Here is an 18,343-nt window from a genome sequence, read left to right on the forward strand (position 1 = left end):
AAGAAGAACAACAACAAGAACAAGAACACAACGAAGAAAAGGAAGAAGATCAGACTACTTACACAGACCTCCACACCTGAAGATAGAAGCTCTCAGGCACTCATTCTTAAAGCAATCATGACACAAAGGGACCATTGAAAGAATTCTCAACTTGAATTTCAAATCTCCATTTTGGCTCACGCCGAACATGAAGCCTTTTTTATTATTATTTCAACGTTTTCCTTTAAATCATCTTTTGGTTTTTGTGGTATTTGTTTGACCAAAGGAAAAGGGGGAAAAAATGAGCATATATAACGTATTCAGAAGTCCTGTCAGAAACAGCGGAACTGACGAATATTACAAATTTGAAATGGTTTGAAATGGTTTGCAAACAGCTTTAGAGTGGTCAGAAGTCGGTCACTTTTGAAGAGAATTGACAAGAGTAAGGAGAGACCAAACACAGTCCATTCATGAAACTTGACGACAGTAAATGCACAAGAGCACATACTTCCACCAGCATTAAAATCACCAAAACTCACTATTAAATACACAGACGCAAACAGTCCTATCAATTGTGGTATTAAACCCATGCCTTTGGCTAATCATCACTCTTCAACAACAGCCAATTTAGCTGCCATTGCCGCTTCCCATAAGCCGGACTGTAATAGGCCTTGATCAGAATGGCAAGCCCCCATCTCAATCTCACTAGGCCCTCTCTGTCCTCTGCACCCCTGTGGTTGTCTGTTTGAGGGAGAGGGGTGATTTTGTGGTCGTCTTGACTAATGGCGCTCCGACTCCCTCTCTGTTGGGCATACAGAAATTCAGACAGAAGGAAATGGATGGAAAGAGAAGCTGTATAGGGAGTGATGGATAGTTTGAGAGAGGGGGAGGGAGAAAGAGAGGGAGGAGGAGGGGGTAGGAAAAGAAGTGAAAAACACACTCTTGTTGCATGACAGAATCCCTCCCAACCAAGACTTGTCCTTTAATACCGGAGACCTTTCATGTGGCTTCTCCACGATTGCACATGGGAAAAAGCCAACCGCATGGACGGGAACAGTGCTCATTACACGCCGCAGTGTGTGTGTGTGTGTGTGTGTGTGTGTGTGTGTGTGTACTGATGTGTGTATGTGTGTGTACTGATGTCTGCGCCAACAATGTCGAGCACATAAAGAACGCTACTGCCGCCACTGCAACGGCCACGCAATGAGCATCAAATCGAAACGACACGTCTTAATTTGTTAACAACAGGGCCCCGTTCCCCTGCTTTGGGAAGTGAATAAATGAATGGGAAATGCTGGGGGGAAAGGAAAAGAAAGAAAAAGGGATCACACAGAAATGAGGGACAAGAATGTAAAGACACAGCAGCAGCAGCAGCAGCAGCATACAATAGAAAAGGACAAGCTGTGCAATGGTGCCGCTGCGAAATACAAAGCCCTCAAAAATCCTTAAGACATACCGGGATTCATCAGATCCCCATGCCCCTTAAGTCATGCAACCACCAGCACCCCTCCTTTGTGCATTATTAAGGACACTCTTAATTTCCCTTTATTTCTTTTGGTGGGGAAAAAACCCTTCCTAATAGCTGCATTGATGAAACCAGGTGTGGGGTAAGAAAGGTGCCAACGAGGGACCAACCAATCACATTACGGTTTTACTTCAAGTCATTTGCATAGCTACCGTCGGGAACACCCACTGGAATGCGTTGACGGAACGCAGCTGTGTGTGGGAGCCGTAATATCTGCATTGATGAAACCAGGTGTGGGGTAAGAAAGGTGCCAACGGGGGAGCTGTAAAGCAGCAGTAGGAGCGGCATCACGCACCACGCATGGGCACAGTGCCCAGGGGGACCCAGGGTCCAGTCCGGCCCGAGGTCATCATTTTCCAAAACCACAGGTTTCTCCATTAGAGCGGAGTTATACTTACTGCTAACGACGCATACGCGTTCGGATCATGGCTGCCATGCACATATTCTGTGTTTGTATGGCGCGTCGGTCGCGCATGTCGACACGAGGTAACATGACGCAAAACTTCAGTATCATGCGCTTTGGCCGCGTATGCTGCAGCAAGTGTGTACACAGGATGCAGCAGGTCGCATGTGCGTATGCTTGGTCTAACAGCAAGTCTAATCTTAGCCTTACTCTCCCTGACTCAGTTCAGTCATCCTGTCAAATAAAGGCTTAAAATCCCTTAAAAGGAGGAGGGGGGCCTTTATGTGATGACGGACAGAAGAGGATAGTGGACCTCGGAAACTAGTAACCTGTTCCCAGCTCAACTTGGGAAAATTTTAAAAAGCATAAATAATTTCTCTGTTCAGTCTTCCTGACCACATTAAAACTGCTTTTTCAACCACTGAAAGCTGTACTTTAAAAAACATTTCTCTCCAAGGTGCATAAATCGAAACCTCCGGGTTCATGTTGTGGTGTGGACGGGGAAAACATAGAGTATCAGACGTGATGATGTGTTTGCTATGGCACTGACAAATGTTTGTGTTCCAAAAATCACCAACAACTAGCACTTTATGACGCTTCAGCAGTTTGGTGGACGCAGAACATTTGGAAAACAATATGAAACCGAAAACACATCGCAGAACCTTTAAAAATTAGGTTTACTCCACACAATCACAGTTAATCACATGCCTGTGCCAGAGAGGGGTCTCGGGGGCATTTGGGTAGGAGCATTATGCAGGACAGAATTGTGGGTGGGCACAATTACAGAGTATGTTTTTTTGGGGGGAAGAGGGGACAGTATGGCTGAGTGATATGGTTAAACAACTCTGATCTCAATACGCAGAGGAGAAATGCCAATACACAATATGATACGTAAGGGATAATATAAAATGTTAAAAAAAGTCCTGACCAGGCAAACAGGAGTGATTTTCTGATAATGACCAGCAGACAAAACATCATCCCACTTATTATACAGCTACTTGCCAAACGAGAAAAGAAACTTCACACAATGTGTCTTTTAAGCTTATTTTGTTATAGTTTTGTTACCATTTCTGATAGATGAACTATCATCTAGAACCCTAATCTATCAGCAAGGCACCCAGCAGGCAGCTCACTGCATCAGGATTAGTGTGTGCTTCATCTCACTGTGTGTTCACTGTGTGCTAAGTGTGTTTCACTAATTCACCGATTGGGATAAATGCAGAGACCAAATTTCCCTCACGGGATCAAAAGAGTACAGTATTTATACTTATACTTATACATGCTTAGTGCATGAGAAGCACAGCACTCTTGTTAGGTGAGTTTCACTGTCTGTCACACAAGGAGGTAGCCTGGCGGGCCATCCTATATCATTGAAATGTATAGTCTGGAATCGAATCATTCACCTGCTTAATCCAAGGGGCGGGCAGAGAATTGTCTTTCAAACTGCCTAGGCATGCAATAGGCCAGCTAACGACCATATCCGTATCCGATTCGGCAAAACGGCAAATACATCCTTCTTCCCGAAGGAATGACTTAAGTGCATTGTGTTGCTCTACTTTCAAAGAAAAGCACAAGTCCAACTCCTCCAAAGTTGACGCCAACGCCGATTCAAACAACCGCTCTTCGTTTGCCATAGCCACCTTCCTTGTTGCAGGATGTCGTTATCCTGTTAAGCCCGCCTTAAGACTCTCTAACGAAATAGAGCGCTGTGATTGGAGAACATCCACGGTGTTAAGCCAATAGAAATTCCTATGGTTCGATACTAGACGTACAGGCTGAGCAAATTAATTTGCCGCCGCTAGGGTGCGTCTAGATTTCTAGGCTAACAAGGAGGATGACATGAATATAAAATCATATTATTTGACAAGATTAACTATTGGGACAAAGTTGCGAGCAACACAATTAAATGTAGTCTTTGCGAATAGCTAAGTTAGCTAGTTCAAATTGCGATTTTTGATTAAAAGTCAATTAGTTGTGCAGCCCTAATTGGCAGCAGTCACTAATTTTTTACAGCGGTCATTATACAGAATGATCTGATCTCTAAACGTTGGAAAGGTCCATTTATTTTAATGGAACATTCTGAAGAACCACATAATAGGATAAATATGATCAAATAATGTAGTGATATAAAGATAACACTGTACATTCAATTAAAAAAATGATGCTCACAGCTCTGCAAGAAATGCACACGGGCACCTTTGAGCGTATCAGAGCATATATGACACCGAACTGTTTAGGTACTTCAATACAGATGTGTATTGAATACCGAATGTACCTAAAAGCTTAACATACCAAAAAGTAACCGAACCATGACTTCAAAACCAAGGTATACACCGAACCGTGATTTCTGTGTACCAATGCACCCCTAGGGCATATGGCAAAAATGCTATACAATTACTAAAAACTTCGCAACTATATTGTCATTACTGCAATATATAAAAAAAAGAGTGACCCTGAGTCACAGCCTGGGTCTTTGAAGAAGCCCCATTGCCAAGGGAGGGGAGGGGAGGAGGGTTGCATTTGCCCTCAGGGCAGGATGTGGTCCCGTGACAGTGGCCAGTTGTTTAATTTTTCACACAATAGGTGACTGGGTTCAGCAGGAAACATCATGAGCCACCCCTTCTGTCCATTTCCCCCCACAAAACCACTGGCAAACACACACACACACACACGTGTACACTGTCTCAAACATATAGTCACACACCAACAGAATTTTACACAGTTCTACACAATTTTACATACATTCTCTCTCTCACACACACACCCTAATTTAAATTGATGCTCTAATGACAAATTGTGCAGTCTAATATAAACACAGTGAAACTGTGTATCAGAATACAGATTATGTGTGGATAGCTTGGTTGTTAACTACTAGTAGGTACAGTGGGGTGTGAGTTTCAAAGTCCCATACGACTCCCTTGTGAAAATCACTTACCACAGGAAAATCCTAACTGGTGAATGTTGCAACAATTAATGGCAAAAAATAATTAACAGATTAATTTATTATGGAAATAATGATGCTATATGGCACGTTTTCTATGTGTCCGAGCACTGAGAGGACTAAGCAATGCCTCACGTTCACCCATTCACTCATTCATGCACGTCAAGGATTCGTGCTTGGTAGAACGAGTCCTGCCGAGGCAAGGCTTCTTCTTAGCATACGGAAAACACACAATGCGTACAGGATTGTGGGTGTTCCAAGCACGCAGAGGATACACGCATGCATCCTCGAAAATCTCAGAACGAAGGACTCAGTGCTTGATAGAATTTTAAAGCACCCTTGACATTGGAACAGTGCTTGGCGAGATTCGATGACGTAACATCCTTGAGCGGCTTTCAAGGACCCATCCTTGACTTTGAGAAATGGTCATGGTGTGCCTTGGAAGGTGCCAAACAAAGTGATGTCACAAATCAGGTGAGTTACGCTTCACTCTGCCTGACCTCTGACCCTCAGCCAATCACAGGCCACCAGCTGTTGTTCCAACATAACTCTCCTGTTGGCAACACAACCTGTTTTCCTCTCTCCTCTCTTTCCCCACCCCCATAAAACCCCATGCTGTACATAATTCTAACAGCACCCTGCACTGATGTTCAACAGTCTTTAACTACCACACACTTGTCCCTCTCCACACATCACTCTCTTTCCCTCTTTTTATCTCTCTCTCTCTCTATTTCTCTCTTGCTTTCTCATTTTTTTCCAGAGTGGTGCCAATCGCTGCCCATACTCCTTCCTGGAGCCAGAAGATTGAAGATGGCAGCACTTTGGGCAAACTAATGGGCACCAGAGTTAAGCAGTGGGTAAGGTGCCACCCCACCGCCCCCACCACCCTCTTCCACACTGTTCCCATTGCTCTCTCCCTCTCTCTCTCTCTTCTCTCTCAGATCCGGTTTGCCACGCATGGCTTGCCAGCCACAGGAAAGTTAAAAAAGAGAGAGGCTAAATTGAGTGCCCTCTCATTCCAGCATTTCATGGTTTGGTTAAAAGCAGCCTGCCAGATGATTCACATTTTATAAGCCCTCTCTTGCGGCCGCCTGCGTCAGTCTGCCACTAGGACTCGGACATTCATTCACACCATTCTCTCTCTCGCTCTTTCACTCTCTCCGTCCTTTCTGTCCTCCTCTCCATTTATCTCTCCTTCATTTAGAACTGTGGGTTCTTTCTCTAAGTCCGTGAATAAAAAAGGAGGGTAACGCAACTCCAGTGGAGGTGCTGAGGCATTGTGTAAGTGTGTGTGAGTGTGTGTGTGTCAGGTGACGTTTCGGCATCAAGGCATAAGAGCAGAGGCTATACCATGAGAAGCTCATCTTGCGCGAGACTTTCTGGTGGTGTTGGTGGTTGGGGAGGAGGGGGGTGGGGGAGTGAGACGCGCTCACACAAACCCAAAACAGATGCATGCGGTGCTCATCTTCAAAAGACGAGACGGCACATGCTCTCACCCAACACGCAGCGGTGTGTCGCCGGCAGCTCTGACAAACACGTCCGTAATTCCCAACAGGAGTCAGCCGATGAGCCGTTTCTGCCCATCACACAACAGAGAGAGAGAGAGAGAGAGAGAGAAAAGGAGACGGACACGGCGTGGCAAAGCGCAAAGGAGAGGAAATGTGATAATAACACCAAAATACACGCTGGCCAAACACCGCGCTTCCATTACACCCACGGGGCACACGCGGTGTGCTCACGTCTCAAATAGGAAACAGACTGAGGAAAGAAAGACGGGAAAAAAACAAACACAAGAAATACAGTGTGTGAGAGAGAAAAGAAGAAATAGAGAGAGCGGGAGCGAGAGAGAGAGAGGGGGGAAAAAATACAGAAAAAATTTTGAAGTGAAGGGCGAACGTAGGGAATATTCGCTAAACGAGTCTGACAGCTCGAGCCGTGCTGACCGCTCTCCTTTATCATTTCCTCATCACTGTGACCAGAGGGCCCTGGCATTGGGAAGAGATCCAGAGCCTGAAAAAACACGTGGGCGACAGACAGGGCACAGCACCCGGGGAAGCTGCGGACACCAGGAGCCAATTTGGCAAGTCGGCTACCAGGGCCAGATCAGGGCCGAACCCAAAGCCGGATTCACAATCAAAGCTTCCAGTCAGCTGCTGTCAGAGAAGCTTTATCGGGCCACAAGTGTTGGGTTAGCCTGTCCTCTAGTGGAGCAATCACAGAGTGTAGCCTAGGCTACAAGGTCATGATTAAACCAGCACTAAGTGAAAAACGTGTGATGAGAGGGGAAAAGAAAATGACAAATGAATAAGAGAAATAAATGGCTGTGTTTTCGTTGACAGAAACATTCCTAGTTGACTCTGACCATGTGAAATGTGCTTTCTGTCTTTGTTTTAACTCCCAGGCACTAAATCCTACTTTGTCAAAACAGATGTTGCTCACAGATGCATGCACACAAAGGGGCCGCTTCAATGTGGACAAAAAAGATGAATGAAGCGGTCTCCTTGAAGACAGATATTTAGACAGAACGGCTGACCACAATATTTACAACTGCAAACAGACCGTACTGTACACACAAACACACACACAAGCTTTCCGTCTGTCGCCGCAGCTACACACAGGCACACACTGCACTGCGCGGGCAGTGAGAAGAATTGGCGTGGCCTGCTTGAGGTTTAGCGGAAGAATGGGAACTATGCTGTTACTGTGGTGATGGTCTGACTACGGGCCCTAGGTTTGCTAACCGCAGCAGCCGAGACCACATCTCTCTCACTCAATCTCCTCAACCATTTCGGCTATAAAATGCTTCCTTACTAAATACTGCTCCACCCAGGCCTTAAAGTGTGTACATTAAAAGAGCACCCCCCGCTTCACCCACATAACAGGAAATAAAACGGTCTCGTTGAGCCATTAAAACTGCCGGAGCAGACCGTTCAGCTTTTCATTCACATGTTCTGATGTTGTTTGCGGCTTGTGTTGCCCCCTTTCTGCACTGAATGAAAAGAAAAAAGCGATAATGAGGGAGAGAGAGTTCATTCCCAAAGAAATGCGGGCAAGGACACGATGGCCAACATCGACAACAACAGACGCCACGCCACAAGCTGCATTTACTTTCCCTGTCAAACGGCTAACTTTATTACCAACTAGCTAACGTTTTAAGCTACGCAAAGCGATACACTTACTGGTCCACTGATTGCGTCAAACAGTTGGCTACTTGAAAAAACTTGAACTTTGACATAATTCTGTCATTCACACCGCTAGTTACTGTATTCTGTGGTTTAAGAATTATAGCTGACTTTCAGGATGGATAAATAGCACAATGGGCTGTCAGGGTTGGAGTGAACTGGTGCACCACGAATCGAGCCAGTTTTGTTTTCATTGGGACGCATTCGGGATGACGTAGGCAATACTATCATGTGACAGGCAGCTTTCCACAGACACAGTAAATCGGACCGACGGACGGACATGATGATTTAACTTTGTTTACATATGTCTCTGTGAGTAATAAGTAATAAACTCACCACAAGTCTGATGGTCTTGTATAGCCTGTCGAAATAACGCCGTTGGTATGTAGCCTACTTAATGTTTTGCACATTTTAATGGCAAATTTACTATGGTGCACATAGTTCAGCCTACCTGCCAGAATTCATTGTGAGTTAACAGCAATCAAGCAAGCCTACGGTTTTCTGAACATTGAGCAAAGGTGATTTATTGAAACGTTCCTTATCCCGACCCGTCAGCAAATCGTTCGGCTACTTTATGATCAGACAATCCTTGGCCACCTAATAAACTTTGTACTAGGTTTTACTGATAGTCTATCTGTGCGGTTCCTTTTCAGAAGTTGCTGGCTACAGCAAGTTTGAAAGGAATAGCCTGCTGTTGCACATACTGTCTGCATTTATTTCCCCTTTTTAAAGACATGAAGAGAAGACTACTGCTGGTGTCAAATTCAACCCTCTATGGGGGTGGATATCTTGACCACTGCCAGACACAGATTCAAGACTTTTTTGGAAAGTAAGTAGGCTAGGCTTATGCGTTGCATCTTTAAAAATGTCTGTCTCTCTGAAATAGTGGAATAATATGGTATACAACTTGTTTATGTTTACTAAATCGTTTTTAGAAACCTCATTGAGGTAAATGGTAAACCAGAAATATGCTAGTAAACTGGAAGTATTGGGTCTACTACTTTATTGGCAGCATAAATATAGCTCTTGAATAAAATGATTGGCCCATGAGAAAATGTTGAATTGCTCTGACCAGGAATTAAAGGTGTAGTTTTCAAAGCAGTTCTCAAAAAGGAGTTAACTGAACTAGAGAAGAATAATCCGGAATTGTACTGACATATAATAACATGCCTGATTCTGTTAATGCTTGAAGAAAATTAAGAATGACATAAATCAACCTGGATGGGCTACACAAAGAACACACACATCAGTATGCCTAGAAACACTTTTGCTTTTCAACAACAACAACACCAAATGCACCCTAAACCTATTAATGATATAATGGCAAATTGTAGCCAAAACAGTTGTGCCAGTGTAGCCACATTAACCCTTGGTGTGGGTTTTTGAACATTCTAACATAAGATTCTGTTCCGCCACATTTGAAGGTTCTAAAATTCTATGTTGAATTCAATGAACCCAGAGCCATATAGATAGATCTATCTATCTCTGAATGAACCCAGATATTCTTTAGAACACTCATTTTCCAGCATTCCCTAGGGTTAATCATTACAATTATTATTTCACCTGTCTTAATGACTTCTTAATGACACTTAATGAGTCATTCTCCATCACAACAGGGGAGTGAAGAGGGTTCTATTTGTTCCTTACGCCCTACATGACCGAGATGCTTACACCAAAACAGCAAGAAGCAAGTTCAAGACCCTAGGTAACAACTCATTCTGTGGCCATAGCATACATGGGCATTACGTGTATGTGCACATCAGAGGTTAACATAATATAACTCAAAAGGTGTAATCTGCTCAAGTGTAAAATTGCAATTGCCCCAAATTAATTATATAATTGATCAATAACATTGTTTAATAGTATTTAACTTTTAATCAAAAGAAGGCATGACCTTTTATAGCATGCCTTGTGTTACTGTTTTGTCAATCTTAGACTTAATGGTGGAGCCGGGTTATTAAGACTGCTGTGCCAATACGGCTTCAATCTGATCCTTGCCCACAGGTTATGAGGTGGACGGTGTGCATGAGGCAGCTGATCCAGTGGAGGCTGTGAGGAAAGCTGAGGCCATTTTCATCGGTAGGTCTTCATTACTTTTCATCGGTAGGTCTTCATTAATTTTCATCGGTAGGTCTTCATTAATTTTCATTGCTAGGTCTTTATTCATTTTCATTGGTAGGTCTTTATTCATTTTCCTCACATATATTACGATATACAGTATAGCCTCTTCTACCCAGTCTACTTATAGTTTTTTTTTTTTTTTTAGTAATTACCGGTATGTAGTTTCTCAGAGTTGTGCTGTATGTTGTATCTTGAAAATTCCAGGAGGGGCAACACATTCCGTCTGCTCAAGAACCTCTATGACAACAAGCTGGTGACTGAGATCAGGAAGCGTGTATTTGATGTGAGTTCTATTTGCATTTTCTCATAAGGCAGATGGTTTTATTCAGTGAGACTAACCAATGAGGCAGATTTAAGCCTAACCAGCAACAGCTGCAGTAAGCAGGGCTCGACATTAATGGTTGCCTGGTTGCCCTTGGGTACCAAATTGTTAGAAGTGACAACCAGATTTGGTTGGCTTTGGCAACCATAACCATAACCTCAGGCCTGGTTGCCAAGCTGGCAATCACTTTTAACCATTTTTAACCACTTTTAAAAGTTAACGTTGAACTCTGGCTGTAAGGAACTTGGCACTTCCCCTTAAGTTTTTCATGAAGTCAACAGTAAGTAGCTTCAAAAGTGGCAGAATTTACCGGCAAACTATTAGTTATATAGTGAATAGAAGCATATTGGTTATAATCAAACCCTTTGGTGCAGTGCCTGAAAAACAACTGGAGTATCCATACATGCCGTGTTGCTCAGTCCTCTTCTGCTTTTGTGGTCATTGACAAGACTGAGAACTGTGCTACAAAAGAGAACCTAATAGAAGCAAAGACAAAGAATCCCACAACAAGAATAACAAGCAGTGCAGCCTGTTTATAAACATACAATCTGTTTGTAAATAACTTGTAAATCACTTTTAAGTAAGTAATGCTATGAGGTTAGCTTTGTAGCAGTACTAATTGAGACTGATGCTACACATCTTCACCTGTGACATTGGAGTGACCTTGAGTTTGTGTTACAGGACGGCGTTCCCTACATGGGCTCCAGCGCGGGCACCAACGTCTCTACGGTCAGCATCAACACCACCAACGACATGCCCATCGTGTACCCACCCACCTTCGCTGCCATCGGCCTGGTGCCCTTCAACATCAACCCCCATTACCTGGACACAGACCCCAACAGCCGACACATGGGTGTAAGACAACATGTTTTTGTTCTTGTTTTCCTACTTACTTAGCAGATGCTTTTTATCCAGAGTGACTTACGACAAACAAAAACAAACAGTTCAAATTAACAGTCTAAGTAAAGTCAATATATTTCATAGTAATAGACTAACCATGCTCATTTACAAACCAAGTCTCGTATGTTGCACAACCAAAACACAAGGTGGCCAGTATTTGTGTTAACACAATGAGATTATAAATAGTTAGTTACTCAGAATAAGCAGAAGCACTGATAAGTCTAGATATCTGCAGTGTGTAAAACCTAAAAGGACAATAAATTGCAGAAGTGTGTGTTCCATATTTGGCATGTTTTTGGATTTCATTCGACAGGGAAAAAAAGTCTATGTTAAACATCTTATGCTAATCTTATAAAAGAGGAGGTTAGAAAACATTTTTGTTGCTAGAGCACCTAGATAATGTGCATTCATTCTGGTGTATGTGGTAAGATCTGAAGTCAGTTGGTACTTTTTCAGACTAGTGTAAAACATTGTTTGGGGAGGGTTTGTGTATCACATTTACTTTGTTTAAATCACTGCAGGAAATGGAATTCTTCCTAAAGCAGCAGAATACTTGTGCTCATGTGTTCCATGAATTAAAGGGCCAAATTGTTCTATTTTGGCTTTATTGGTTTAAATTGACCAATTACATGGTTTAGATTAGAATTTCTTTTCGTCAGAGCTGCAAGTTTCACATGCCTGTGAATGAGTTATTTATTAGTTCTTGATTTGTACGTAATGACATATTTATTTATTTGTCTCATCTCTATTACAGGAGACCCGAGAACAGCGCATCACTCAGTACCATGAGGAGCCCAACACTCCCATTGTCCTGGTGAGCCACTAGACTTTATCCTTCACTATACGATGCTCTATGCTATGCTACGCTGTACTGTACTATGCTATCATATCCTATATGATACTATACTTTTCTATACTAAACTATACTATACAATGCAATGCTGTACTATGCTTTGCTGGAGTATACTATATGGTACTATAGACCCCTTCACGGTCCACGTTATAGAAAAGGTGTGCGCATGTTAGGGTCAGAAAGCTTTCCATCCCATTGAATTGTGTGTGTGTGTGAATTGACTGAAACATCAAGGAAACGTCAATAAAAATGCTTACTTGTACTACTTTTTTGCATGTATACACGCTAATGAATCTCTGGCCACTTGCTAACGTTGTCTACCCATTCTGTTATCAGCTCAGGGCAGACAATCGCCATTAGCTAAGACTAATTTATTAAGGTACGGTTCACGGCCCTTGGGTACCTTGACAGCTCAACATGCTGGTCTATTAGCTGCACTATTTTTCTGACCCCATGCTGCGCGCTGTCCGTCTATCTATCTCATGCGCTGTCCTCCTGTTGTCTGTAACGTGGCTGGACTCTTCCAGGGCCTAAGAGAGGGCTCCATGCTGCTGGTGGAGGGCAAAAAGGTCACGCTGCTGGGGACTACAAAAGCACGACTCTTTACTCCGTAAGATACCCTTCCTCTCTGTCACACACACACACACACAAACGGATTCAGTCTTTCTCAACACTCACACTCAACGCACAGATTTTTCCCCCATGTGAGTGTGATTCACATCCCCAAGGTGACTCACACATATTCCTCTACACACAGTGAAAGTAGCAGGTTATTTTTTTTTCAGCCACACAACTGTGGTTTTGCTGACTCTCTCTCCCAGGGGGAAACCAGCTGTCGAGTACGACCCAGGAAATGACCTCAGCTTCCTGTTGGACACAGAGAGGGCATCAGTACTGTGAGGACTGAAGCTGACCTGCCACCAGTGCCAGTCCCAGTGGTTACTGTGGTTACGGTGCACAGGGTTCATGAGAGAGCATGTGATTTTTACTAAATAAACAGTTCTAAAGCATTTACCTGTAACGTGACCTTTGTTTTGCCTCCACGCGTGATAGCCATGGCCGGAGGTATTAGCAGAGACTTTCTAATGAGGAGACACAGCACTCAAAGAATCCTCTATAGAAATGCATGGGGTAGTTCATAACGCCAATATGGCAGTAGTCTACACATATATCCCGCCCCTTCCTATATGCCTCCCCATTCAGTTGAATAGGAAAAAAGCTGCCTGATAACTGCCCAAAGTGCGTTACCAAGATGGCCGCCACGTGGGGGTACTTGACTGTAAGGACTTTGGTATTACCCGTTCGTCTGTACGTCTGTCAGGCCCAACCTCGTGAACACTATATCTGAAGAACGCGTCAAAGCACATGCTTAAAAGTTGGTTCAAACGTTCAGTTGGACTCGAAGATGAATTACTTAGTAGTAAATTATTTTGGAGGTCAAAGTTCCAGGTCACTGTGACCACATGTATGTCCATTCTCATGAGCACAATATCTCAAGTATGCTAATCAGAAGAGAGTTTTATATATTTTCTCTTTTTCAACTCATCTAGTTGATTAAACGTCCCAGTCATCTTTTGATGGGCTCCCTGGTGTTGAAATCAGTGGACAATCTTATCTATACTAATCATATCTACCCTTCAGTCAGCAGATTATTTGAGCTTATCTGCTCCATAAACATTTCGTAAAAGAATTCACAAAAGTCAAAAAGGACACTCAAGTACTCCAATGTCATCAAAGCCCAGTCCTGGTTGAGGTGGCCAATGCAACCTATTTTCATTACAAAAATCTTTCATTAAACCTGTGCATTGCACTGTTAATTATTAATATTCATATAGACATATAGACTAGACAACTAAAGCCAGGTATACATTAAAGACAATGAAACAACACTGCATATGGGCCAGGATAGAAATGAATCTTAAAAACTACTCAAAATATGCACAGATTGCATGTAAGCTTGTTTAGATTCCATATGAATGTGTTTTTCACAACAGCTACAAACTGCTGGCACAAGGTAAATAAATGATTGATAGACAGGGAGACATGAACTCTGGTGCCGTCATTTTTGAAAAAGTCCACTAGGGGTCGCAATCCTACCAGAGGGTTGAGGTATGTCATAACTGCACCCCAGGCCATGGTTCTGTCAGATGTAATTATGTGGTTTAAAGGTAGTGTGTCTTTCAAACTGCATACTACAGCTGCAGATGGAGGGAGGAATGCCAGTTATGTGAGACATATCAAATGCCAAGTATGACTTTGCTTATGGCATTTCTGTAAAACCCTCTTAACTTCAATTTGTTCAGAAAACAAATTATTAAAGTGAAATACTGTATGGTTATGGTTATATATATGTGTGTGTGTGTGTGTGTATTGCCTTCACTCTGTGTGTATACAAAACATCATAAGGTTATGTTATGTTATACAGATGTTTTGTATACACAGAGCAGAAAACAGATAATTTACTTTATGGCTCAAAAATACAATAACAAGTGTCTTCAACATTATAAATAAAATTGTTTGATACATTTAATCAGACAGGCAGAGTACAAAAGCAAGTGCTTCTAAATATATTTAATAGCAGAAATATAAATCAGCAGGTTTTAATCTCTACACATTTCGAAAACACTTTACAAACTGGCCTTTATAGTCAACATTTAAAGTCAAAAGGTATTCTCTGCCCAAATGTAATATGGGGTCATCTTTTAAATTCCTGTTTGGTTTTTACAGACATTCATTTGAAATGTAAATGAGATGGAAAGCTGCTCACCATTGCTATTGGTTTACTCAATGAGAAGCAGACAATACCTTTATGATCAGCAGTCTGTCAGACCACTGTAAACAAAACCCCGCAATATCCTCTTTTCCTCATCCCACTCTGACTCAAATCTCATGCACATCACATTTCTATCATAGTCAATTCATCACAATATTCGGTCATGACTACATGTATAATGAGAAGAGAGGTGGTCTGATTATACTACAGCTCAACTAGTGAGTACTCTAGATACAGTGGACATCTAGTCCTAGTGCAATAGAAAAGCAGCAAGCACATCCTCAGCCCTTCCCATCCTGTTCCTCCCATAGACCACATGAGCAGAACTAGATTATTAGGAAACTGGCTTTGAAACATGACCTCTGATGCGCAACCATATTCAGTAATAAAGTAATACAGTTGTTTTCCCTTTCCCACCTATTTTCCCTTTTTTTTTAATTAATTATGTATTAGAAATGTGCGTTTAAGTATTTGGTCAGACTCACACAAGGGATTTGTGCAAGACAGCAGTTTGGATATGTTTTTTTTCACTGTGTGACCATGTTAAACCAGTCACTTTTAATACAAAAATATCTCTTGATAACAATACAAAGAGAATGCTATTTGTAAAAACAACTGTATTGAAGTGAAAGATCAGAAACTTTGCCGTGTTGAGTTTTATACCAACATAATATTCCTGAAGTAATCTTAATAATAATCTGACCCCCGGTGACCCCTGGTCAGTTGAGCTCAGATGTTAATCCTGCCCGCTGCCGCCGACTCCTCCCCCTTCCCATTCCTCCTACGGGGCTCTCCGTTGCTCTCCTGGTCTCCGCCCGTCGTCATGGTGACAGCAGCGCCGCCATTGGCACCTGCCTCGGACGCGGCGGCGGCGAGGTCATCATTGTGTGCCAGACGCAGCTGGCTCTCCGCGGGCCGCTTCCAGTGGGGGCGTGTGGCGATCCACAGGATTAGCCCCCCAAACACGGACAGCAGGAGCCCCAGCACGTTCACAAACACCGCCTCCGGGGGGGAGTCCTTATACTTGGGGTCTTTACTGAGAGGGGCAGCAGAGCAGAGAAGAGGAGAGAAGAGAGGAATTGTTATGTGTGATTGAAATTAATTTTCTTTCCCATTTAGGTCATGCTGAAACTATTTGCATATCCATTAACTGCACCGCACCACTTTGGGACCTATCCCTTTGGGACCAGAGAGAAGGCAGACTTTGACACTAGTGAAGTTGAAGTTGTCAATTGGTTCCACAATAATCCCTTGAGTCAATTCTGGTTCCTTCTAAAACTATGGGTAGACTACTGATTGATGTAAAACTATAAGGACCACAAACAAACAAATTACAATTATTTTCATAGGGTGAACTTAGTGTCAAAACAGCAGCTTTCCTACATTCATTTTTCTCTTACTTTCATAGGTCCCACATTTCTTGTGCCCTTCACATAAAACTTTTGGATGGGTAGACTAACCATGATTGAAATGTAAAACTATAAAGGACCACAAACAAACAAATTACAATTATTTTCATTTTACAAATGGAACGCACGATAAGCACAGATAAATATGGCGATGGCACTGGCATAATATCCAAAATATGGAGCGGTATAGTATTCCTGTCTCCCACTTAACTCACAGGCCAAAGATGAGTTTCTCTGTGATGCCCATGAGGGCTGTGGCGATCACACTGGAAAATATGAACAGGCCCCCGTAGACATGCACAGGCATCAGGGCTGCCCGCACGAACCCTGGGGTGATGGGCACCAGGTAGACAACCAGGCCCAGCACAATCTGTCAGGTCAAAGAGGAGAGGTTAAAGGACGGCTTTGACATGCCCACACTGCATTGAAGGTATTTCCAGTGTCAAAAATGAATTGTTACACTTACGAAAACCTATGATCAAGAAACATTAAAAGGCACCCAGCTTGTTCATACAAGAAGTGAGTCATACCCTCTTGAACCACTGGCTACCCCTTAGAAACAATTTACCCAGCCTGTTGCATGCCAAGTATGCATCTTGGTGAAGTTTCAGAGAATAATGGAGCTTTTCAGTACAACGTCGAGATTTCATCACAGATTTGCAAATATCTTGAGTATGAGACCCGGCGTGACCTTACCTGAAGTGCGTACAGTATGACTGCCGCTAGCCCCACCCAGCTGTGAAGGCTGTACATGTTGGGGATGTTCGCGGCGTTGTGGAAGTCGAATACAGCGACAAGAGAAACCACAGCCAAGATCAACGCCAGGATGTTTAGACCAGCGTGGATAAACTTCATCATTAGTTTGCTGCATCTCCACGTCCAAGGGAGTCTGTACACTATGATGGCTGGAAATTGAGAATTTATGAAAAGCAAACTATTTGAGTAAGTGTTCTAAACGCCAATCTGAAGTTATCAATTGTGATTTGCCAAAATGTCCCTGCTTGTAGGATTCGAAAGACTACAATGTGGCACGTAACGTCGTCACTTGACTGGGGTTTACTTCATTACATGGCTACATTCCAATCCACTGGAAACTGGAATTCCGCGAATCTATAAGACATTTCAGCCATTTTACTTGACAGCTGACGTAGTTTAACTCAGTTGCCCCGTATAACGGAAACCGTTAATTACAGAACAAAGCTTTGTGTATGGCACTCGCAGAATAACAAGGCAAACTAGCAAACTTTGAAACAAAACTTACCGATTCCCTGGAGGAAAATAAACCCAATCACGATCAGTAAGGGATGCCAATTGAATTCGGCCAATCCACCGTCCCAAGCAAGACCCTCTTTGAAGTGGAAAACCCATCTCAAAACAAAAACTATGCACACGAATCCGACGGACAACGCTGAGACGAGGAGGACAAGGAATTGCTTGAAGTTCTCCATCGCCATCATCTTTGCCAGACAGCGATTGTGGCGAGACGTCGGAAGAAGCGAGCAGGGCGAGATAGGAAATTTAGCTGCGGAATTTCAAGAGGTCACTCAAGGGGTTGGGTCATTCTCCAGTCGTTTTTTGTCGTTTCTGGAAGATCGTCTACCTTTTCCACCGCCCCCTCTAGTCCACAAAGTTTTGTAACTTGCCACATAGGCTAGAGCACAGTTATGAAACTAATGACTGTCAAAATAGTAGCACAAAATGTAATCCGCAAAGCTTTTGTTCCATTAAAGACACGTAACGTGTCTTGCAAGATACCAGGAACAGTGATGTGGCTTTCTGGGTTTGATAGATAAACAATGTAAACACTTGCAGGGCTGAAAGTACACTGGTTGTTTTCATTGCAAGCGAATAGAATCAATGTGTCCTTGTTTTTATTGAATGCAGATGAGATTCATGTTTTTTTTTTTTATATATATATATATATATATATATATA

The 18,343-nt window shown here is 42.8% G+C and overlaps 2 protein-coding genes across 2 annotated transcripts; one reads left to right on the plus strand and one right to left on the minus strand.

Moving 5' to 3' along the window:
- Window positions 1-8,422: 8,422 nt before the first annotated feature.
- On the plus strand, window positions 8,423-13,236 carry si:dkey-69o16.5 (Alpha-aspartyl dipeptidase-like). Its single transcript, XM_048239467.1, has 9 exons — window positions 8,423-8,548; window positions 8,684-8,859; window positions 9,647-9,735; window positions 10,035-10,113; window positions 10,359-10,434; window positions 11,155-11,328; window positions 12,128-12,187; window positions 12,754-12,836; window positions 13,048-13,236. Exons 2-9 carry the CDS (start codon window positions 8,765-8,767, stop codon window positions 13,124-13,126), a joined length of 735 nt encoding a protein of 244 aa, XP_048095424.1. The 5' UTR covers window positions 8,423-8,548; window positions 8,684-8,764; the 3' UTR covers window positions 13,127-13,236.
- Window positions 13,237-14,782: 1,546 nt separating this feature from the next.
- LOC125291918 (plasma membrane ascorbate-dependent reductase CYBRD1) lies at window positions 14,783-18,157 on the minus strand. The gene is made up of 4 exons (XM_048238921.1): window positions 17,670-18,157; window positions 17,105-17,313; window positions 16,624-16,778; window positions 14,783-16,035 (listed from the first exon to the last, which is right to left on the minus strand). The coding sequence occupies exons 1-4, from the start codon at window positions 17,863-17,865 to the stop codon at window positions 15,729-15,731; spliced, it is 867 nt and encodes a 288-aa protein (XP_048094878.1). The 5' UTR covers window positions 17,866-18,157; the 3' UTR covers window positions 14,783-15,728.
- Window positions 18,158-18,343: the final 186 nt, after the last annotated feature.

This window comes from Alosa alosa, chromosome 3 (genome assembly GCF_017589495.1).
Source record: "Alosa alosa isolate M-15738 ecotype Scorff River chromosome 3, AALO_Geno_1.1, whole genome shotgun sequence".
In the NCBI taxonomy this organism is placed as follows: Eukaryota; Metazoa; Chordata; class Actinopteri; order Clupeiformes; family Clupeidae; genus Alosa; species Alosa alosa.

Excerpts from the sequence above, each read along its gene's own strand:
- si:dkey-69o16.5 (XM_048239467.1), top strand. The coding sequence starts at position 8,765 with ATGAAGAGAAGACTACTGCTGGTGTCAAATTCAACCCTCTATGGGGGT. Across the intron at positions 10,435-11,154 it reads TCAGGAAGCGTGTATTTGAT|GACGGCGTTCCCTACATGGG; the intron begins GTGAGTTCTATT and ends TTTGTGTTACAG. Across the intron at positions 12,837-13,047 it reads AAAGCACGACTCTTTACTCC|GGGGAAACCAGCTGTCGAGT; the intron begins GTAAGATACCCT and ends TCTCTCTCCCAG.
- LOC125291918 (XM_048238921.1), bottom strand. The coding sequence starts at position 17,865 with ATGATGGCGATGGAGAACTTCAAGCAATTCCTTGTCCTCCTCGTCTCA. Across the intron at positions 17,314-17,669 it reads TATTTTCCTCCAGGGAATCG|CCATCATAGTGTACAGACTC; the intron begins GTAAGTTTTGTT and ends CTCAATTTCCAG. Across the intron at positions 16,036-16,623 it reads GAGAAACTCATCTTTGGCCT|TAAAGACCCCAAGTATAAGG; the intron begins GTGAGTTAAGTG and ends TGCCCCTCTCAG.